Source organism: Kogia breviceps, chromosome 5 (assembly GCF_026419965.1).
Source record: "Kogia breviceps isolate mKogBre1 chromosome 5, mKogBre1 haplotype 1, whole genome shotgun sequence".
Classification (NCBI taxonomy): domain Eukaryota; kingdom Metazoa; phylum Chordata; class Mammalia; order Artiodactyla; family Physeteridae; genus Kogia; species Kogia breviceps.
Genome location: NC_081314.1, coordinates 4428703 through 4448499, shown reverse-complemented (window position 1 = coordinate 4448499; position 19797 = coordinate 4428703). Strand labels below are relative to the sequence as shown.

Sequence of the window (19797 nt, the reverse complement as noted above, 5' to 3'; positions counted from 1 at the left end):
AGTACGCTGAGGTTCTGTAGGGAGCCACTCACTTGTCCAATGTATTTAAAATCCCGAACGAAAGCATCAATGATAAGGATACTGTAGTCAGCGATCCAAGCCGTATTGCCTTTTTCTTTTGACATAATTTATTATTCACCTTGAAGTTTCATTTTCTAGATGCTTCTCAAGTTGAAACGTTATTCTTTGAGCCAAAAAGAAAATGCATTTAACAAATTAATTTGGACAACGGGTGCAGACAAGTTGTTCTTTGCAAACGAACCTTTTTTGGCTTATGAATACAAAGCCCTAGTTCTGTGAGTCGGTAGACCAGTGGGGCGGGTAGGAAAAAGGTCTAGATGGTCCCCATGTGCTTCTTTTAGAAAGAATATGTATCTTGCTCTGTGTATTTCTACAGAAAAAGTGTACGCGCTCAACAGGACAGGGAAAGATCATATTCTAAAAAGAATTGTTTTCCCCCTTGAACAATGACATAAGAAGACCCTTTTTTTTGTATATAATTTTATTTTGTCTAGGAATCAGACTTCTTTCTCAGTTTATCTGTTTGTCCGTCTGTGTATTTATATCCAGCTTATAAAGGAATGAAGCAAACATAGCACTGATAGAAAGAATCTCTCTTTCTGTGTGCTCTCCTTGACGGCTTGAGCTCCCAGCCAGCTGCAATAGCCAGCCTACCAGGAATAGACCCCACTTCAAGCCCATTGACTATTTTAATGACAAGAACTTGCTAATGTGGGCACTCAAAATGCAACCTTGGAAGGGAATGCTCTTCATACCAGGAAATCTTTGAGAAGGCTTGAGTTCTTGCCCTAAGTAAAAATCTGATGATGTATTATTACTGATGACTTCATCCCCAAATGAAAGCTAGCTCCCTGCTCCCATAATCCCTGGGGAGAATCACACCCAGGAGAGAGGAATTTGGAGAGAATGTGAAGGGAAGAGACTTCAGTTTCTCTCTCTCTTTTTTTTTTTTTTTTAACATCTTTATTTGAGTATAACTGTTTTACAATAGTGTGTTAGTTTCTCCTTTACAACGAAGTGAATCAGTTATACATATACATATGTTCCCATATCTCTTCCCTCTTGCGTCTCCCTCCCTCCGAAGGCACCAGTCCAGGTGAGTATAGAGGACACACCTTCCAGATGCTGCAGTAAGTGGCCTGTATGTCTCCTACGGCACTGATATAGCAACCGCAGACAGTTCGTAGAGGACCAGAGAAAGAACAGACTGCCCGCGGTGGGCGGGGCCTGGCGGGGCTGCGGAACGAGGAATGTAGATGCGAAACGGCCTCTCCCCCAGTTAGGCTTTGTATCCCAGCGGTGCTGACACTTCAGGCTTCATTGCACATGCTGGCTTTCTCTTTAGAAAAGGGGAACAGTGCCGTTCCAGTTGACGGTGGCCTCTGTCCACTTGGTTCTGAGGGCCATCTCCACTGGAGAAAACCGTCTTCCTGGCCTGCGTTCATCTTCATGTCGGGCTCGCCCCCAGGGATGGGAATGAGTATCTGAGGTGGGAAACAGCCAGCATTTAGACGCCAGCCTACGTGTGCCGTTTTGGAGGAAGCCAGGAAGGAAGGAATGTAGGATGGGTGGGCAGGAGTTGGGCTCAGTAAGCTGTGTTCCGAGAACTGGGTAAGCAGAGGGGGATTCTAGTAGGTGGTGGTATTTGGAGTCGCCGCATACAAAACACGACCACGATAACCTGGGTGGTTGTAGATTTTGGAAGCGGAATATTGATGACATGTAATGGCATGGTCCACCACCAGATGGGACACACAGAGCCGGGTGTAGGTCACCGGATGCTGTCAGGAAAAACAAGTAAAGAGAGAGCTTACCATTTTTCAATGCTTCCAAGAGTACCTTTGCATTTTGGGGTGAAGGGCAAAGTATTCTCATGAGGTGGTCAAGAACTGAGTTCCAGGCCCCGGTTGGTCTCAAATGACATTTGAGAGGGCACTTAACATCTCTCAGCCTCCTTTAGTCAATTAGAAATCATTTTTTGGCCACTTCAGTTTCCTCTATGTAAAATAAATATCATAGTGTCTACCTCAGATGACTGTCAGGAGAATTTAATGGGATAATGTATGTAAAGTTTTCAACACAGCGCCCGGAACAGAATGCTTGCCTTGCATGTGAGCTAATAGAAACAAAAACGAAAAACGACGCTTTCCTCGAAGAAGAGAGTAAAGTAGAAACAATCATGTATTTTAAGGAATGTATTGTCAATGTCCCACTAAATGAAACGGGCTCGTGCATATCTATATAGAGATTTCTCATAAGTAAAGAAAAAGAATTAGGAGTTATGCAGATAAAGCGGTCACTAAGATACTTTTCCAAGTTTAGTCATAGTAATGAAAAGTTGTTTAACACCAGACCTGCGATACTAAATGCAAAGAGTCAGACATCAAAGCCGCAAGGCTCCATCTATACTGCCGAGGTACCAGATACAGCCTCCCGGTCTCATCAGGGTTTTTCCCTTAGTCCCAAAGGCCAATGTTTAAAGACATCTTAAGATTAGTCTTTTTTCCTCATGTGTTTAAAAAAATATGGTGGGGATTGAAATGGATTGTGTGGTCGCCTTTGGAGCAGAACCTGTAAGGTTTTCTGGGACTGTGCCTTCGTTATCGTTGCTTTCCTAGCGGCTGGCTCTTAGTAGGCCTCAAAATGCTTTTTGAACTAATCTGAACACAGATGCCCTCTCAGTTTCGTTACTGTGTCCCAGGATGACTGATCACCGGATGTTTGTTCTTGGGATAGAATAGACCAGTTGGAACCCCCCTGCCCCGTCCCTTTGTTTTCGTAGTTCTTTCCTTGGGCATTACATGCCTTATGCTCACCGATAGAAGACCCCAGGGAAGACTTTTTTTTTTTTTTTTAATAATATTTATTTATGTATTTGGTTACGTGGGGTCTTAGGTGTGGCAGGCAAGCTCCTTAGTTGTGGCATGCGAACTCTTAAGTTGCAGTATGCATGTGGGATCTAGTTCCCCGACCAGGGATCAAACCTGGGCCCCCCTGCATTGGGAGCACAGAGTCTTATCCACCGCACCGCCAGGGAAGTCCCCCAGGGAAGACTTTTTTGGAAATCTGACTCTCAACCTTCTGTTTTTTCTCTTACCTGAAAGTTGTTGGTTCCTCTGTGCTCTTTGTAGACCCCCTGCCCTTACTTAAAGCAGGTTTAGAATTCCCACGCTACAATGCTTAGGTTAGGCGCATGCGATTGAGGCCTAGGTTTCATTTCGGAGATCACACTTCTGCATCTTCCTGTAGAGCTAGCATGAGCTGTGAACCGGCAGTAGCTGCATCTCTCCAAGCCCATTAAAGGTCAGGGCACTTGGGACCTGGAATGCTCGCCTATGGTAAGGTGCGCGGGCTTGTTCTGTGCGGGCTGGCCACTGTAGAAGTACAGATCAAAGAGGCACCCCACTTTCCAGTCTGACGACAGCTGCCTGTTTGTGCTAAAAAGGACACTGTAATTGCCGTTGGTGTTGCATAGCCAAATAGGTAACTGGGGGGGTCTTCAGCATGCTGCCCACCTGCAAGGGGAGGGGGGAGTGCAGACGAACACAGAGATTTGGCCCCACGGTGAAAGAGGCGGATACGGCATCAGGATCAAAAAGCAGCTCGGAGGCTCGGCGTTGTGCTGGGAGCTGTGCGGGGCGCAGCGTGTGAAGGAAGATTTCAAAGGAAAGCTTCATCGTGAATGAATTTGCATTTATGAATGGTGTGGTGGTGATGCTGCAGTTTTTCTCTGCATGGATTGTATTTTAAAACATTTGGGGGATGGGCTCACGGAGGAGGTGGAACCATCTCAGTTCAGTCTGGAAGTGAGGTGGAGAATAAATAGATAAACTGAAATAGAAATGTAGGGGTGGAACAAGAGAACGTCAAGTGGTCTTTGTTGTTGACTAGTGTATTTACCCCCGTTCCCAAGGTAGGACAGTATTTCATTCAGCAGGTGGTAGCACTAACCATTCTGGCAGCACTAACCATTTAGAGTATAGGAAAAAGAGACCATTTAGAACATGGAAATAGTGAATATTTTGAATATAGAAAAAAGCTTCTGGGAAATAAAGGGAACACACACCCCCTCACACTCACACAGATATACATATGTCTGCGTGTTAACGTGTAGATCAATTGTGAAGAGGTACTTGGAGCTGAGTGTACTAGTTTAATATTACCTATAATTTTTAAGTTCACTGTTTTAATCAGCTTGTTGTCTGGTTTTTCCAGGCAACTGTCAATTCAGCCTTGAATTTTCAAGTTAGTGCATTAGAGTCACAAAAACACCACTCTGGGAGGTGCCGTAATAAAGGGTCCTGCACACTGCAGTAAGCCCTGAGGGTATCTCGATATTGTAGTGTATTTTTCTTAACGATGTCTCCCATTTTGTTTGAAGAGGCAGGGAAGCACAGTTTTTTTTTTTTTTTTTTTTTTTTTTTTTTTTTTTTTTTTGTGGTATGCGGGCCTCTCACTGCTGTGGCCTCTCCCGCTGCGGAGCACAGGCTCCGGACGCGCAGGCTCAGCGGCCACGGCTCACGGGCCTAGTCGCTCCGCGGCACGTGGGATCCTCCCGGACCGGGGCACGAACCCGCGTCCCCCGCATCGGCAGGCGGACTCTCAACCACTGCGCCACCAGGGAAGCCCGAAAGCACAGTTTTTTAAATGCCATTGAAACTCACTAATGTTAAAAAAAATTTTTTTTTCTACTTAAAGAGATAAACATGAGCTACACGGAAACCCCCATCATTTTCACACGATGCCAGGGAGAGCTCTGGACCCTCAGCCCTGGCGCGTCTTCCCATAACAAAAGGATTCAGTTCTGTTTCTTTTCTTCTCAGTCCTTCAAGTTGTCCTGTGTGCTGAGGAGCAAATTCTTTTGTGTGGGAAATCCAGCTTTGAGGAAACGATCACGTGTTTTGTAAACCCGAGTACTAAAGGCTAATAACTTGACATTCTGATTTCTCAATAGTTCTATTCAAATCTCTTCCTTTTTCTAGAGTTTAAATTCTTCAGTTGTGGGTGAGTGGGTGAATCAGAGGTGCTTTTGTCTTTAAGCTTTTCTCTTCAGCTACTGGAGAAAAATTACATTACTGTGTTCAAAAGAAATGAGCTCAGTTTTAGTTGATAGTTGGAAAAAGGGGTGCAAGCCCAGCACCCCAGTCTGGATATGCTCATAGTGGGTGCAGGAGTTGCTCGTCTGCCACACCAGCACTGCCCCCTCTAGGCTGATTATCACATGAGCCTCTCACACACCAAACGTGGGGCAAGTTGCCCACTGGCTACGTCGGAAATGAAACACAGAGGATGTGCCATTGAAGCAGCCCCATGTGTTTAAGTTCCAGGAGCCACCCCCAAGCTCCAAAGAACACTGTCGCCATTCATAGTTATAAAATAAGCTCTTTCTTTCTCAGGCCTTCTTGCGATGGTACCTCCTGTACTAAGGTTACGTGTAATCAAAATATGATCCATATGACTTGGGACCGTTAAGGTTGGAACACATGGATAAACCAATTAGGAAACTGAGGGCTGTTTGCAATAAAAAGCCACTCCATTTGAACTTCAGATCGATGTTCTGGCTGATTTTAAACAAAGGAAATTTCCTGTAAATTATGTGTGGGTGGATGTAATAGACTGTAGGCATACATGATATTGTTTCATGGAATCTTTGTAACGTAGGCAACATTCAACAGGCGCTCAGATTCATACTCTGCAAAGGGCTGACCCCACACGGTTGTGATTTTATGCAACAATGCAATGGTTTTCGTTTCTGAACTCAAAGCTACTCAAGATTTTATTGAAGTAGGAGGAAAATGAAGTAGTCATAAATATAACAATCTCCAGCACCCAAAGTGACCATCCAGAGACCCCACGCTAAGCAGGCAGAGTCCCACTTGCCTTGAGAGATTCTGGTCAAGAGGAAAATATCTGTCACAGCACTTTGGGTTTTAACTCCAAGGGGTGAGCCTTCGGATTACAGCTGAGAACATACCTGGTTTAAAGGGAGTCCCACAAACCCAAAACTGAGCACCTCCCAATGGAACCCAGCCACATATCATGCTCCTTTCACTCCTCTGAGCACCATGCAATCTGTTTGACTGGAATCTTCTGTTAAGAACTTGTATTGAGAGTTCAAGATGGCGGAGTAGAAGGACGTGCGCTCACTCCCTCTTGCGAGAGCACGGGAATCACAACTAAATGCTGAACAGTCATCGACAGGAAGACACTGGAACTCACCAAAAAAGACACCCCACATCCAAAGACAAAGGAGAAGCCACAGTGAGGCGGTAGGAGGGGCGCAATCACAGTAAAATCAAATCCCATAACCGCTGGGTGGGTGACTCACAGACTGGAGAACACTTATACCACAGAAGTCCACCCACTGGAGGGAAGGTTCTGAGCCCCTCGTCAGGCTTCCCAACCTGGGGGTCCGGCAATGGGAGGAAGAATTCCCCGAGAATCAGACTTAGAAGGCTAGCGGGATTTGATTGCAGGCCTTCGACAGGACTGGGGGAAACAGCGACTCCACTCTCGGAGGGCACACACAAAGGAGAGTGCTCATAGGCACCCAGGGGAAGGAGCAGTGACCCCACGGGAGACTGAAGCAGACCTACCTGCTAGTGTTGGGGGGTCTCCTGTAGAGGCGGGGGGTGGCTGTGTCTCACCACGGGGCAAGGACACTGGCAGCAGAAGTTCTGGGAAGTACTCCTTGGTGTGAGCCCTCCCAGAGTCTGCCATTAGCCCCACTAAAGAGCCAGGTAGGCTCCAGTGTTGGGTTGCCTCAGACCAAACAACCAACAGGGAGGGAACTCAGCCCCTCCCATCAGGAAACTTGCACAAGCCTCTTAAATAGCCTCATCACCCGAGGGCAGACAGCAGAAGAAAGAAAAACTACAATCCTGCAGCCGTGGAACAAAAACCACATTCACAGAAAGATAGACAAGAGGAGAAGGCAGAGGGCTATGTACCAGATGAAGGAACAAGATAAAACCCCAGAAAAACAACTAAATGAAGTGGAGATAGGCAACCTTCCAGAGAAAGAATTCAGAATAATGATAGTGAAGATGATCCAGGACCTCATAAAAAGAATGGAGGTGAAGATCAAGAAGATGCAAGAAATGTTTAACAAAGACCTACAAGAATTAAAGAGCAAACACCTAGAAGAATTAAAGAACAAACAAAGAGATGAACAATACAATAACTGAAATGAAAACTACACTAGAAGGAATCAATAGCAGAATAACTGAGGCAGAAGAACGGATAAGTGACCTGGAAGACAGAATGGTGGAATTCACTGTCACGGAACAGAAGAAAGAAAAAAGAATGAAAAGAAATGAAGACAGCCTAAGAGACCTCTGGGACAACATTAAACACAACAACATTTGCATTATAGGGGTCCCAGAAGGAGAAGAGAGAAAGGACCCCAGAAAATATTTGAAGAGATTATAGTTAAAAACTTCCCTAACATGGGAAAGGAAATAGCCACCCAAGTCCAGGAAGTGCAGAGAGTCCCAGGAAGGATAAGCCCAAGGAGAAACACGCTGAGACACATAGTAATCAAATTGGCAAAAATTAAAGACAAAGAAAAATTATTGAAAACAACAAGGGAAAATGACAAATAACATACAAGGGAACTCCCATAAGGTTAACAAATGATTTCTAGGCAGAAACTCTACAAGCCAGAAGGGAATGGCGTGATATATTTAAAGTGATGAAAGGGAAGAACCTACAACCAAGATAAGATTACTTTACCCGGCAAGGATCTCATTCAGATTCGATGGAGAAATCAAAAGCTTTACAGACAAGCAAAAGCTAAGAGAATTTAGCACCACCAAACCAGCGCTACAACAAATGCTAAAGGAACTTCTCTAAATTGGAAACAAAAGAGAAGAAAAGGACCTACAAAAACACACCCATAACAATTAAGAAAATGGTAATAGGAACATACATATCAATAATTACCTTAAATGTGAATGGAATAAATGCTCCAACCAAAGGCACAGGCTCACTCAATGGATACAAAAACAAGACCCATATATATGCCGTCTACAAGAGACCCACTTCAGACCTAGGGACACACACAGACTGAAAGTGAGGGGATGGAAAAAGTTATTCCATGCAAATGGAAATCAAAAGAAAACTGGAGTAGCAATACTTGTACCAGCTAAAATAGACTTTAAAATAAAGAATGATACAAGAGACAAGGGAGGACACTACATAATGATCAAGGGATCAATCCAAGAAGAAGATATAACAATTATAAATATATATGCTTCCAACATAGGAGCACCTCAATACATAAGGCAACTGCTAACAGCTATAAAAGAGGAAATCGACAGTAACACAATAATAGTGGGGGACTTTAACACCTCACTTACACCCATGGACAGATCATCCAGACAGAAAATTACTAAGGAAACACAAGCTTTAAATGACACAAGAGACCAGATAGATTTAATTGATATTTGTAGGACATTCCATCCCAAACCAGCAGATTACACTTTCTTCTCAAGTGTACACGGAACATTCTCCAGGATAGATCACATCTTGGGTCACAAATCAGGCCTCAGTAAATTTAAGAAAATTGAAATCATATCAAGCATACAGTCTGACCACAACGCTATGAGATTAGAAATCAATTACAGGGGAAAAAAAACGTAAAAAGCACAAACACATGAAAGCTAAATAATGTGTTACTAAATAACCAAGAGATCACTGAAGAAAGCAAAGAGGAAATTTAAAAATACCTAGAGACAAATTACAATGAAAACATGATGATCCAAAACCTGTGGGATGCAGCAAAAGCACTTCTAAGAGGGAAGTTTATAGCCTATCTCAAGAAACAAGAAAAATCTCAAATAAATAATCTAACCTTACACCTAAAGTAACTAGAGAAAGAACAAACAAAACCCAAAATTAGTAGAAGAAAAGAAAATCATAAAGAAATCATAAAGATCAGAGCAGAAATAAATGAAATAGAAACAAAGAAAACAGTAGCAAAGTTCAATAAAACTAAAAGCTGGTTCTTTGAGAAGATAAACAAAGTTGATAAACCATTAGCCAAACTCATCAAGAAAAAGAGGGAGAGGACTCAAATCAATAAAATTAGAAATGAAAAAGGAGAAGTTACAACAGACACCTCAGAAATACAAAGCATCCTAAGAGACTGCTACAAGCAACTCTATGCCAATAAAATGAACAACCTGGAAGAAATGGACAAATTCTTAGAAAGGTATAACCTTCCAAGACTGAACCAGGAAGACATAGAAAATATGAACAGACCAATCACAAGCACTGAAATTGAAATTGATAAAAAATCTTCCAACAAACAAAAGTCCAGGACCAGATGGCTTCACAGATGAATTCTATTAAACATTTAGAGACGAGCTAACACCCATCCTTCTCAGACTCTTCCAAAAAATTGCAGAGGAAGGAACACTCTCAAACTCATTCTATGAGGCCACCATCACCCTGATACCAAAAGCAGTCAAAGATACTACAAAAAAGAAAACTTACAGACCCATATCATTGATGAATATAGATGCAAAAATCCTCAACAAAATACTAGCAAACAGAATCCAACAACACATTAGAAGGATCATACACCATGATCAAGTGGGATTTATCCCAGTGATGCAAGTATTCTACAATATATGCAAATCAATCAATGTGATACACCATATTAACAAATTGAAAAATAAAAACCATATGATCATCTCAGTAGATGCAGAGAAAGCTTTTGACAATATTCATCACCCGTTTATGTTAAAAACTCTCCAGAAAGTGGGCATAGAGGGAACCTACTTCAACATAATAAAGGCCATATATGACAAACCCCCAGCAAACATCCTTCTCATTGGTGAAAAACTGAAAGCATTTCCTCTAAGATCAGGAACAAGACAAGGATGTCCACTCTCGCCACTATTATTCAGCATAGTTTTGGAAGTCCTAGCCACAGCAATCAGAGAAGAAAAAGAAATAAAAAGGAATCCAAATTGGAAAAGAAGAAGTAAAGCTGTCACTGTTTGCAGATGACATGATACTATACATAGAGAATCCTAAAGACGCCACCAGAAAACTGCTAGAGCTAATCAATGAATTTGGCAAAGTTGCAGGGTACAAAATTAATGCACAGAAATCTCTTGCATTCCTATACACTAATGATGAAAAACCTGAAAGAGAAGTTAAGGAAACACTCCCATTTACCATTGCAACAAAAAGAATAAAATACCTAGGAATAAACCTACCTAAGGAGACAAAAGACTTGTATGCAGAAAACTATAAGACACTGATGAAAGAAATTAAAGATGATACAAACAGATGGAGAGATATACCATGTTCTTAGATTAGAAGAATCAATATTGTGAAAGTGACTATACTACCCAGAGCAATCTACAGTTTCAGTGCCATCCCTATCAAATTACCAATGGCGTTTTTTACAGAAGTAGAACAAAAAATCTTAAAATTTGTTTGGAGACACCAAAGACCCTGAATAGCCAAAGCAGTCTTGAGGGAAAATAAAAGGGAGCTGGAGGAATCAGACTCCCTGACTTCAGACTATACTACAAGGCTACACTAATCAAGACAGTATGGTACTGGCACAAAAACAGAAGTATAGAGCAATGGAACAGGATAGAAAGCCCAGAGATAAACCCGCACACCTATGGTCAGCTAATCTATGACAAAGGAAGCAAGGATATACAATGGAGAAAAGACAGTCTCTTCAATAAGTGGTGCTGGGAAAACTGGACAGCTACATCTAAAAGAATGAAATTAGAACACTCCCTAACACCATATACAAAAATAAACTCAAAATGGATTAGAGACCTAAATATAAGACCGGACACTATAAAACTCCTAGAGGAAAACATAGGAAGAACACTCTTTGACATAAATCACAGCAAGATCTTTTTTGATCCACCTCCTAGAGTAATGGAAAAAAACCCCAAAATCAACAAATGGGACCTAATGAAACTTAAAATCTTTTGCACAGCAAAGGAAACCATAAACAAGACGAAAAGACAACCCTCAGAATGGGAGAAAATATTTGCAAATGAATCAACGGACAAAGGATTAGTCTCCAAAATTTACAAGCAGCTCATGCAGCTCAATATTTAAAAAATGAACAACCCAATCAAAAAATTGGCAGAAGACCTAAATAGACATTTTTCCAATGAAGACATACAGATGGCCAAGAAGCACATGAAAAGCTGCTCAACATCACTAATTATCAGAGAAATACACATCAAAACTACAATGCAGTATCACCTCTCACCAGTTAGAATGGGCATCATCAGAAAATCTACAAGCAACAAATGCTCGAGAGGGTGTGGAGAAAAGGGAACCCTCTTGCCCTGTTGGTAGGAATGTAAATTGATACAGCCACTATGGAGAACAGTATGGAGGTTCCTTAAAAACACTAAAAATAGAATTACCATATCATTCAGCAATCCCACTACTGGGCATATACCCAGAGAAAACCATAATTCAAAAAGACACATGCACCCCAATGTTCACTGCAGCACTATTTACAATAGCCAGGTCATGGAAGCAACCTAAATGCCCAACGACAGACGAATGGATAAAGAAGTTGTGGTCCATATATACAATGGAATATTACTCAGCCATAGAAAGGAACGAAATTGGGTCGTTTGTAGAGACGTGGATGGATCTAGAGACTGTCATAGAGAGTGAAGTAAGTCAGAAAGAGAGAAAGAAATATCGTATACTAACGCATATATGTGGAACCTAGAAAAATGGTACAGATGAACCGGTTTGCAGGGAAGAAATTGAGGCACAGATGTAGAGGACAGACGTATGGACACCAAGGGGGGAAAGTGGCGGGTGGTGGAGGTGGTGTGATGAATTGGGAGATTGGGATCGACATGTATACACTGATGTGTATAAAATGGATGACTAATAAGAACCTGCTGTATTAAAAAATAAATAAAATTAAATTCAAAAAGAAAAAAGAATTCGTATTGCTTTGAGGTAGACAGTTTATCAGCTAAGCTCCCCCAAAGGAGGATTCTAAATATGTTTTATTGGTGAGATTCCACCAATGCAGAATTTGTGTGTGTTGCCTCATGTTGCCATGGTAAGAAGGAAATTAAATTGTGATACAGTGGTGCTATAAATAAAATACCTTTCTCCTTCAGTTCACTTGTAGTGTAATAAGTCCGGTGTGTTCAGCCTTACATGCAGCAATGAAACCTTCCATAACATGTATCATCTAATGTAAAGTTATGAAGATAGGAGAAAGGATGGGACAGTTCTAAGCACCAGAGGGTGAGGATGGAGTCCACGTAATTCTTTCCTATGCCGCCGTCCTGAACAGTGGCTCTTACGGTATGCCTTTGCACAGCGAGCTTGATGTTGAAGTCCCAAGGCCCCCAGCCGGCGATCTGAACCGCAGAAAGGTGTTGGAAATGTTGTGCTTTCTTCGCTGATTCCTGGTGACAATTCGTGTGCATGACTGACTGCTTGTGGTCGGGCTCTTATCTCTGCCACCTGGACCTTGAGTTGAGGTAACTTCTCTCAGTGAGTTTGCAGGGATGTTGCCATGTTTGCAGGGCTCTACCTCAGGGACTCAGTGGGTGGAGCTTCATCTGGTACTTTTAGGGTTGGATATCTTCCTATCAGTGTCTTTAAAGGGAAAATGTAAAGAGGGGAGAGGGTAGGACTCGGATGGCTCTGCCAGGGCTGCCGGGGGAATAAATCCAGCAAGACCTAAATGGCTTCAGTCCCTTCTAAAAACCAGAGTTGATTTTTCTTCTCTGTGGCAGGTGCGAAGGTAATGTGAACCTCCTAAGCCTCTCCAGATGGTGTTAGACTCCAACTGCTTTATGTTCTCACTTAGGTATTGGAACCTCACACTCAAACCTGTACCTTCAAATAGAAAAGTGACGGGAGGCTTCAAAATAGTGCCTTATCGTGAGGGGAGCTGGCTGTGTGCTGCGGGAACCATCCGTCTGCTGGGCTCTGGGGGCCTTGCCATGTCATCTAATGAGGGCTCCTTTTTTATTTGTTAATCTCCCCCACTGGGCTGTGACACTGGGACTGAAAGAGGTGTGTTTTTGCAATCTCTGCAATTTTGTCCCCGAGTAAGAAGAGATTCACTTCGGGAAGACAGATGCAGTGGTACAGGAGGGCTTTCACCTCGACAGCAGACTCTGTCAGGCAGCACGTTGGTTTTCTTTTGAACGCAGAAACCTTCTTATATTAGGTTTCTATTACCAGTGCCTACATAGAATCTTCTGATTCAGAGCACCCACCCTAGGCAGGAGTCCCCAAATACCCATAACATGCTTAAACCTATATGCTTTGGGCATATTCACGTGTCCTGTGCAAAGTCACTGTGCCTCAGAGCAGAAAGGGAGGGGAGTGATTGTGAGATCCTCAATCCAGTGATGCTTAAAGCACTGTCCTCGACCCACATCGGGTTCTTTTCTGAGCAAATTTGCCGTTCTGCAAGAAGCTCTATGATAAAATGTTACGAAATACGAGACATCTGTATGCCCTGCAGCCAGATGGGGCTTCTGGTTAGCACGTCTCTGAGTACCACTGAGCTTGTCCTTCTGGCACGTAAGTGAGAGCTGTGGTCTGACACACCGCAGGTGAAGGGTGACAGATACTTGAAAGGGTGCGTGCTACCAGGACCTGCAGTTCATGGTCAACTCAAACTCGTCACTGCTCTAACCTAGAAGTCAGTGGATAAAGTTCCAGATGTTGAGCACGGCCATCGTGTATTCTAAAACTCAGCCATGATCTTGCCACCATCTAACTATTGTAGTTCAGCGTCGGTGTACCTGTGATTGATCTTGTAGACTATGTAATACAGATCTACATCTCTACGTCAATACATCGAAGTGATTGATTACGAAAGTACTTCTGATGCTATAATGCCAAGAACTGGCATTCTGTGTTTACCACTTTATCAGAAAACAAGCCAAGGGTATCATGACAGGCAACGGGGAACAGTGGCCTGAAGGGGCCTTTGGATGTAGCTGGGTCTGGGGTCAGAAACCCGGCCCTGACACTTTCCCTAGCTGGCGGCCTCGGGCAACTTCCTATACTTTTCTCAGTCTGGATTTTCTCATCTCGAAAACGAATGACCAAACAACAGCCAGTGCACTTGAACTAACACTGATTATAAGTTTGAGTGGAAGTGAGGATGAAATGAAAGAAGATCTCATTACCAGTGGCTTAGAGGGAGCCTGGCACACAGTATGTGCTCTACACAAGTGGCTGTTGGCATTGTGATGACTAAATGAGCTTTAAAAAACACCACCTTGGGGCTTCCCTGGTGGCGCAGTGGTTGAGAATCCGCCTGCTGATGCAGGAGACACGGGTTCGTGCCCTGGTCCGGGAAGATCCCACGTGTCGCGGAGCGGCTGGGCCAGTGAGCCATGGCCGCTGAGCTTGCGCGTCCGGAGCCTGTGCTCCGCAACCGGAGAGGCCACAACAGTGAGAGGCCCGCGTACCACACACACACACAAAAAATAAATAAATAAATAAATAAATAAATAAATAAATAACAGAGCTTTAAAAAAAAAAATAAATAAATAAAAATAAAAAACACCACCTTCAGGGATGATGAGAAAAATATAAAATTCTTATGTACATAAAATCATTCTACCTAAAAATTATTTTAATAATAATAGATGAGTTGTGGACTGCTTTTATGCTGGCATATAATGAGCTGCCATAGAAAATTAAAAAGCACCTTCAGATTAACTAAACTTTATATGTACACACGTGGATGCCTTATACAGTCATATATCTCAGCGGTTCAAGTAAGAATACTACCTACCAGCTTACATTTGCTCTTTAATACATTTGTTCTGAAACCAAACTTGAAGTGCACGTTAGCGACAATGTAATAAACATCCTCCGGGTTTCAAGCCATTAGTGTACAATTTCAGGCAATTTTTACCGCGGGCAGGATTCACAGGCGTCTCCCCAGGGAGAGAACACTGACTCTTAAGAAGAAAGGATGAAAAGCCACATTAGTCACTTTTCGAAAAGATGGAAGCTTTGATTTCTACATGTGATTTCTATGTAGATTTAAAAGCTAACCTGGCCTGTCGCCATCCTTTGCCCTACTTCCAATTTGTGAGCAGGCCTTTGGACGGTGGTCCTGAGGTCGGGTACATTTTGCCCTCTTCCCAGCAGAAAAGCTCTCTCTCTTTTTTTTTTTTTTTTCCCTCGGACTCTTGATTGACTTTAAGGTCCCAGCAGACATCCACTTTATTATTGGAGGATATTTTAGGCTCTGCAGGTATTTTTCTTTAGAGCATGATTTAGTAGCACTATTGGTCAGGGCTGACTTGTATCAAAAGAAATGCGATCCATGGAAAATGGTAGCACTGGATTGCTGTGAATTCTTTACTCTCTGAGGCGCTCTCTCTCTCTCTCTCTCAATCTTGCTCTCTTTCTTGGAGCAGGGGCGGGGTGGTGGTAGTGGTGGGGTGAGTAGCCTTTGATATAGTTTCTTTTGTTGGAGCAGCTTAGTAGCTATTTAGCAAACACCTGTTTAATTTTAATTTAAGATAAGGTTTGAAACTTGCCCGGAAAGCCTTGCAAAGGGTAAAAAGGAATAGAAAGCTGTCAACGTTTCTGATACTGATTGAAAGAAGATACTCTTTCTTGTAATTTCAGTTGAAATAGCTAGTTTTCCAATCCTGCACACCATGGATTTAATCAGCTAAGCCTAACAAGATTTTTTTTTTTTTTTCTGTTTTTTAGAGCAGTGATTCAGTCAGGGCAATTTTGTCCCCCAGGGGACGTTTGGCAATGTCTGAAGACATTTTTGGATGTCACACTGGGCGGGGGGCATAGCGGGTAAAAGCCAGGATGCTGCTGAACATCTCATAATGCTCAGGACAGCGCCCATCACAAAGAATTATCCAGTCCAAAATATCAGTAGTGCTGAGGTTAAGCAGCCCTGTTCCAGAAGTTTCTAACCTTGGATGCATGTTAGAATCACCTGAAGGCTTTAAAAAAATTCAATGCCCAGGTGCTCTCCAGGCCAGATAAACAGAGTCATTGGGCAGGACAAGGCTATACAATTTGTCGGGTCCAGTACAAAATGAAAAAGTGGGGGCCTTTGTTGAAAAAGTGTTAAGAATTTTAAGGCAGTGACCACAGAGCATCAAACCAAGTGCAGCACCTTGTAAGTGTGGGGCTGAGTGGGAGCACACAGGTCCTACACATGTGTAGTTGACACTGTTCTGGAGGGTGACCTGGGCATCGATAGTTTTAAAAGCTCTACAGGTGGACCAAAGACTGACAGACACCTCACCAAAGAAGACAGACAGATGGCAAATAAGTATATGCAAAGATGTTCCACATCATATACTATAATATTATCAGGGCAATGCAAAAAAAAAAGACCAATAATTGAGATACCACTACACACCCATTAGAATGGCCAAAATCCAGAACATTGACAAAACCAAATGCTGGCAAGGATGTAGGGCAACAGGACGTCTCATCCATTGCTGGTAGGAATGTAAAACGGCACAGCCACTTTGGAAGGCAGTTTGGTAGTTTCTTACAAAACTAAACATACCATATGATCTAGCATTTGCCCTGCTTGGTATTTGCCCAAAGGAGTTGAAAACTTACATCCACACAAAAAACCCGTACACGGATGTTTATAGCAGCTTTATTCATAATTACCAAAACTTGGAAGCAGCCAAGATATCTTTTGTAAGTGAATGGATAAATAAACCATGGTTTATCAGTAGAATAATACTTGTTCAATGAAATGTTACTCACAATATTCCAATGGAATATTATTCAGCGCTATAAAGAAATGAGGTATCAAACTGTGAAAATACATGGAGGAAATTTAAATGCATAGTATTAAGTGAAAGAAGCCAATCTGAAAAGGCTACATACTCTATGATTCCAACTGGGTAACCTTCTGGAAAAGGCAAAACTATGGAGACAGTAAAAAGGTCATTGGTGACTGGAGCTGGGGGGGGACGGAGAGTTGCACAGCAGGGCACAGAGGATTTTTAGGGAAGTGAAACTACTCTGTATGATGCTATAATGGTGGATACGTGTCACTGTACCTTTGTCCAAACCCATAGAATGTAAACACCAAGAGTGAACCCTAACGTAAACTATGGACTTCGGATGATAATATGTCGGTGTACGTTCATCAGTTGTAACGAATGTACCACTCTGGTGATGGAGACTGATAATGTGGAGGCCATGCATGTGTAGGGACAGGGGATACATGGAAATCTTTGTAAATACTTTCCACTCAGTTTTGCCTTGAGCCTAAAGCTGCTCTAAAAAAAATAAAGTCGCTTGAAAAAACAAAACTCTCCAGGTGATTTCAATGTACGGCCAATGTCAAGATCGCTGTTATTTAGCTTTTATTGCCTATCCTTCCTACAGCACTCAGTTTAGGCACGTGGTATTGGCCCATGTATAACTCCCCTTTGTACTGGACACAGAATCTCACAGTCAACAGATGCTGAATGAACATGGCTGGATAAAACACTCTACCATTATTGCTTCTCATCTATTATAGAGCCTTATGGGTGGAGAGCTCACTCGGGCTTTCCAAACAGGCTTCAGCATTCATGGTTTTGTCTGCTGTTCACATCAGTCACGTGGTTGCAGGGCAGGTGGTAGGACATTCGTCTGTGGATGAGGAAGCAGGCTCAGAGCAGGTAAGTGACGGGCCCAAGTCACACTCCTGTTAGTGGCAGGGCGAGGCCTCCAGCCACGTCTCCTGGTTCCCAGGACAGGGCTGTTTTTCACGTGTTACGGGGACCTTCTCACTTTTGCACCAGGCTTCTAAAATGTGGTGCACGTGCCCCTTAAGGGGCATATGTGGCCTGGAAGTCAAGGCACAGGGGGTGAACTTTAAAACAAAACATGTTTCCTTATTTATTTAATATGTATTAGAAAAAAAATAGCATATCAAGTCCATAGTTTGTATTACTGCTGCAGAAAACGTTAGACTCAAATTGTAAAAGTGAGTTGATTTAAAGGAAAGTATTAAGCAAATAACAGCAGAGGAGGTGCGAAGATATAACGAAGCTTTTTGAATTACCTACTTAAATGACAGAACTATGAGAAACACTTGTAAATCTTTGTAGTTTAAAATGAGGATACAGTGAACTAATATTGTGAAAGAGCTTTGTAATAGTAGACAAAGCACTAAAATTGTTGTGGTTTTTGCACCCTCACTCCTTGAAACTTGCCCCCAGTGTATCCTACCAGACTGAGTCTTGGCCTGTTACTGGGCTCTGATCGGTACAGAATGCTTTATTATGGACCTCAAGTGACCATGCATGGTTGAAAGAAAAGAAAAATATGAAAATATGTAAAATGAAATCTGTAAGTCCCCTATTTCTGGCTTAGTTTTCCTTGTCATTATATATATATATATATATCTCAGATTCTAAGATGAATTCCCAAATTGTCTGGAACAAACGATTAGGAACTTTATAATAATAACAGATCCATTCTCTGTCTAGGGCATATTCAAAGTACAGTCTTCACATTCATACAGTGCAAATCTTTGCATCCATTAAATGTGATGAAGGCTATATATTCATTGGCATATAAGCATGTTAGTGTTAAATGAGAAAGGCAGGGTTCGTAGGAGTAGACTAGAACATATTTATATGAGAAAGAGAAGGCAGCATTCCTGAGAGGATTGACCCTGGGTGACGGGATTGGGTTCATTTCTTTTGCTTTTAGCTTATCTATCACTTCCCATTTTTTCTTTTTCTTTTTTTAAATTGAAGTATAGTTGATTTACAATGTTATGTTAGTTTCTGGTGTCATTTTTCTATGATGGACTAGATTTCAAACTCAAGGAATACTAAGTAAACTTTTGAGACACACTGGTACACAAAATATGCTAATTTTGCCAAAGTCAGACGCTACATTCCCAATGCTACCAGGCGTGATTTGCATGTGTTGTGAGTTGCTGATGTCATGAGTAACACATTGTAGCTGGAGCCAACAGTAGGAGGAAGGACAGATGAAGCTGTGGATATAAAAGGACATTATAAAGTGTAAAGCCCTGTACGTTGAAAGGGATTTTGAGCTTCACTCTCTCTTCACCAGGGGAGTGAAGGACAGCCTCTGAGCAATGGGGCCTCATTTAGTGCTGGCGGACGGTGAGCCTGGGGGACTGAATTCCATCCCAGCTAGTGTTAGGGCCGCTCCAAAGAAGTGTTGCTTTTCATAGAATCTGCCTCGCCTTCCCTGGGTTTTGTAATGACACTTTGGTGAAAATATCACAGAAGCACCTTTGATTTGTGGTTTGGGTGGGTATACTTGCTTCCTCACTCTCTCTCCTGGTGGTTTTTACAGAACCACATCTTACTTAATTCTCTGGCTGTGCTTTTCAACACACAACTTTCCGGTTGTCAGAGGTTGTACATCCCCTGAGCTAGAAAGCTTTTTGAGAGGTGTTTCGTAAGTGGGATTCCCTTTTTTTTCAGTTTTTTTTCTTTAAAGCTTTGAGCAATAGATAGGATATATGCATTCATGTCTGCATGATGAACGGTTGGGGAGATAACCATTCTCTGCTGGCAGTATTGATTTCTGATGAGTGGGGATGCCAGGAGACTTTATTTGTATATTTCAAGTATTGTTTAAAAATTATTTGCATATTACTTGTGTTACCTATACTCTGTACACATAAAAATATGTAAAGTAAAATATGAAGCAAGTAGACTTGGATATCTCCATTTAGACGCTGAAAGATCTCCACGTGCGTCTATATGCGCGAGTGCAGGGCATGCAGGAAAGTAG

General features: G+C 42.3%; 1 protein-coding gene across 1 annotated transcript in view; it reads right to left on the bottom strand.

Moving 5' to 3' along the window:
• Positions 1-1362: 1362 nt before the first annotated feature.
• The window catches only part of MINDY4B (MINDY family member 4B), a 42121-nt gene continuing 23686 nt past the window's right edge, over positions 1363-19797 (bottom strand). Inside the window, 3 exon segments of the mRNA XM_059065259.1 lie at positions 1363-1505; positions 3355-3514; positions 3516-3536. Of these exon segments, the coding sequence (XP_058921242.1) occupies positions 1363-1505; positions 3355-3514; positions 3516-3536 (324 nt within the window).